The sequence below is a fragment of the Mus caroli genome, chromosome 2, assembly GCF_900094665.2.
Source record: "Mus caroli chromosome 2, CAROLI_EIJ_v1.1, whole genome shotgun sequence".
In the NCBI taxonomy this organism is placed as follows: domain Eukaryota; kingdom Metazoa; phylum Chordata; class Mammalia; order Rodentia; family Muridae; genus Mus; species Mus caroli.
The window spans coordinates 82724058-82728455 of record NC_034571.1 but is presented as its reverse complement, the minus strand read 5'-3'; the positions used below and the strand labels follow the sequence as shown (position 1 = coordinate 82728455).

The 4398-nt window shown below is 34.2% G+C and overlaps 1 protein-coding gene across 1 annotated transcript; it reads right to left on the bottom strand.

Moving 5' to 3' along the window:
* Positions 1–487: 487 nt before the first annotated feature.
* Positions 488–1444, bottom strand: LOC110289547 (olfactory receptor 4S2). Its single transcript, XM_021155808.1, has one exon. The coding sequence runs from the start codon at positions 1442–1444 to the stop codon at positions 488–490; it is 957 nt and encodes a 318-aa protein (XP_021011467.1).
* Positions 1445–4398: the final 2954 nt, after the last annotated feature.

Sequence of the window (4398 nt, the reverse complement as noted above, 5' to 3'; positions counted from 1 at the left end):
TAGCTGACTGTGAGCATCCACTCCTGTGTTTGCTAGGCCCCGGCATCGTCTCACAAGAGACAGCTATATTTGGGTCCTTTCAGCAAAATCTTGCTAAGACATTTGCTTAGATGTGGTGCTTTGCATGTGTATGATGGCATACACACGTAGGGTATACCAACACTGAGAGCTTACTAGGTAAATAACATATTTCGAAATGATAGAAACAGCCTTAAGTATGTCAGTAGCATGATCTCATTTAAAAATAGTTAAGTCAAAAGAGGATACAGTAATGATTTTTTATGAGCATTCTTATGAGTAATGGAATTTCTTTGTCATTCAAATTTCAGAAAATTACTGGACCATAAACTATTATTATATTGTCATGATTATTATACCTTACTTCTGTGTAGTACATTGCCCCATTATTTTTCTTCTGAATCCTCTATTGTTGTTGTTATTGTTTCTCTGAACAATGGCATTAGTCAAGGCTAAAGAATTTTTTCTGCTATTTCCCAGTAGTTTCCCAGGAAACCTTTCTAGCCCACAGTTTTCTCATTGCATTCTTTACTTCTGCATTTCTTAGAGTGTAAATTAGAGGATTCAGCATGGGAGTGATAATGGTATAAAATATAGCTACCATCTTGTCCTCAGAGAAGGTAGTGTCAGGCCGCATATACATAAAAGTACAGGGACCAAAAAAAATGATGACAACAGCAATGTGGGATCCACAAGTGGAGAGAGCTTTGCGTCTGCCTTCGGATGACTGCTTTCTCAGAGACATGAGGATGACTGTGTATGAGATCAGCAAGATGACAAAACTTCCTAATGCAATGGTGCCACTGTTGGCTGTCACAACAACACCAACAATGTAGGTGTCTGTGCAGGCAAGTTTCAGTACAGGATGTACATCACAGAAATAGTGATCAATCTCATTTGGTCCACAAAAGGGGAGCTGGACCACAAGAGCCACTTGGATAATAGAATGTAAGAAGCCACCGATCCATGTTCCGAGCAACATCTTATTGCATCTCTCCCGGTCCATAATAGTCATATAGTGGAGAGGTTTACAAATGGCCACATATCTATCATAGGCCATGACAGTAAGAATGAAGATCTCAGTGCAACCAAAGAAATGAACCCCAAAGAGTTGTAACATGCACCCCACATAGGATATAGTCTTTTTCTTCACTAACAGGTCAACAATCATCTTGGGTGCTGTGACTGAGGAGTAGCAAATGTCCACAAAAGACAGAAAGTTGAGGAAAAAATACATGGGAGACTTGAAAAGATTGCCACTGCAAACTGTCAACATGATGAGGAGGTTTCCTAGCAGAATGACCATGTAAAAGAAAGAGAACACCACAAAGCACACTTCTTCAACCTCAGGGTTCTGAGAAAGACCCCAGAAAATGAATTCAGTGACATTATTTACTTCTTCCATGGAATAAGTCCTTGATACCATATCCTCAAAAGAATATTACATTACCTAAAGGACCAATAAATAAGACCACCGACATTGATTTCTATTTTAAAACAAATAAGTAATTATAGTGGCTACTGGTTGAAGATGATCACTTACGTTTTCTATACTTAGGTTTCATTTTAAGTGCATTTATTTTTATCAACTTACCTCAATTTTATATTCTGTGATATTTCAATTCATGTGAGAAATGAAATTCAAAGACACAAACCAATTCTTGAAGTCTCATGAGATATTTGAAGAGCACTCTCCTCTACTTTTTAAAGTTCATAATCAGCTTCTAAATGTACTTTTCTCTTATGTTGTGTAAGATTTCTATTACATTTCAAACAGATTTTGCTGCATGAAGCTATGATAATATTTATGTATAAGCAAATGTTTACTGCATCTTATACAGAAATATGAATGTTTGCTCAGATTTGCCCTGCTTCCTACTGCCTGTTCTGGATGTGACATCTGCTCAGAATTCTCAAGTAGCACAGCTCCAGTGGCTCCTGAAAGTTTCCCTTCTCATAAAAGTTGGATTTCTTGAAATGAAATTATGGTCTCTCAATTGATCTCAAAAATTCAACTTCAATATGTGGTGCCATAGAACAAGACTTAAATTAGGCATATTTAATGCTGAAATAATCCCAATGTAACCCTAATAAACCATTTAAGTTTATGATTCCTGTTATTTCATTTATGGTATAATAAAGCTTAAAGTCATCATTATTTGTCAATAAAGATCACTTCTACAATAAAATTAAGTTACCCCATAAGCATAGAATAGCTACAAAGTCCTGAGATGGGGCAAAGATAAGAATTAATGACAATAGAAGAAGAATCTTCTGTAGATAAAGCCATCTCTACTTACTTGATGAAGATGGAAGAAGAGTCCCAGGTAATTTTTTTTGGTGTAATGAGGTTACTCCAGGATTTCTCCATAGTTACCTTTACTTGATATTTAAATGCTTCTATGAAACAAAGAGAAAAAAGAAGGGTTATATACTTCAGTGTTTCTTCATGCATCCTCATATTTCCTGCTTTGTATTAGCTACAGCATACCACTCAGTGTAGGAAACTTTGAATTCTATATTTCTGGCAGAGGTTATCACTCAACTGACCTGGAGTGAGTCTAAAGAGAATAAATGGTTTTATTTGAATAGAAGTTACTTTAGTGGTAGAATTACAGGCATTCTAATGGGATGTTATTGAGATAAAAGAGCAGCTATGAATTAATCATAATTCGTAGAAACTTGAAGATCCTTTCTCAAATCAACACATATAAACGATCCCTGAAGTGGCAGGCTGTTCTTTTGGGAATGCATCTCTTAAGGTCAATTGTGTTTACTTCTTGCAGACACAGAACCCTGTGACATTTTCAACTGTCCTTTGCAGAAAAAAGGGGCCTAAGGTAAGTTTATGGAAAGTCATGTATGCTGTGAATTTCCAAGTCTTTGCCGTAGAGTTGTAGAACAGTCTCTGTAGTTCTTTCTCCTTTTATGTATTACAGATTCATGGGGAAAATTAACCAAAGAACAGTAGCATTCCAATCAGATTTGGAATCAAGTTCAATGCCATGGTTCTAAGAAATGGTTCTTTTTTTTAGCATTCTACTGTTTTCTAAAACACAAATTATTCAACACCAAGGAGTTCATATCTTAGAAGTTTAGAGCAATTGTTACATGATTTATTAATTTTTTTGTAGAAGACATAGATACTTACACATAAACTTGATACTATTCCACTAAGGTCTAAAGCACAGAGAACTAGGGCAAACACTCTTTCTCTAAAACAGTTTGCATCTAAAACCCTCTGACTTCTTCCTTTCCAGCAGTTCAGACTTGATACTGTTCTTGAAATGACAGGCATATTTTATTTTTAATATCCCATTTATGACTCATTACTATCTCTAAGGCAGTATACCTAGAGGTAGATATAAGTTATCATCTTATCTTTGTCTTTACAATCCCGTACTTTCTTTTCTTACAAAACCAGAACATTTAAATATTATTTTAAATGCAAAAATCCGACTGCCCCTCCTTTCCAACTACATTCTTTTCTAAGTTTGAGACAGACACATCTGCTAATATTTTCCAAATGGGTTTGAACTCACATATTTTTTTTAGATTCTCCATAAATAGTGTAGAAATACTAAATAATTATGAATAACTAGTATTGGAGAATCCTTGGTCCTCTAAACTAAGATTTGCAGAGTTGAATCTTCCTTGTTCCGTGATCTCTCATCTACTGAAATGAATACTCCTTCTTTTACATCTTATGTAGTCTTGTTAAGAAAAGAAAGGAAAACAGTAATGACCTTGGGGAAAATGTATTCCCAGAGTCTTTTTCCATGGTCAAAATAAAATTAAAGACCTAAAATGAACTTTAAATTCTAGTATCTGTTGAATTTAAAATTAAATATTTTAAATATTTTATAATAATTATTATTACTATATTAAATATTTTAAATTTAAAACTTGGTGATTCTAGTTAAGAAAACAGAAGTAATATTTTTATTGTAATTTTGTTACTTGAATTACTGTACATTGCTACACATACTAAATGTTTATTGTATTAAATTACATTACCTGATTTATATCATTGTATGGGGTTGAATTGTTCTTCTTCTAACAAACTAGAAAATCTAGATATAAAGAAAAATATGTAGAAAGAGAAAGGCACTTCTAAAGTACTTTGTCAAGCATGGTAATATATGTTTTTAATCCTAGTACAGGGGAGGTAGAGACATATGGTTCTTTATGAGTTCAAGGCCAGGTATAGGTACATAATGAGACTCCTATTTTATTTATTTTATTTATTACCAAATACTACTTTGTTTAATTAGATAGCAAGCAAGCAATCAAATAAAAGAAAGAAAGACATAAAGAAGACAGGAGAGACAGACAGGAAGGAAGGAAGGAAGGAAGGAAGGAAGGAAGGAAGGAAGGAAG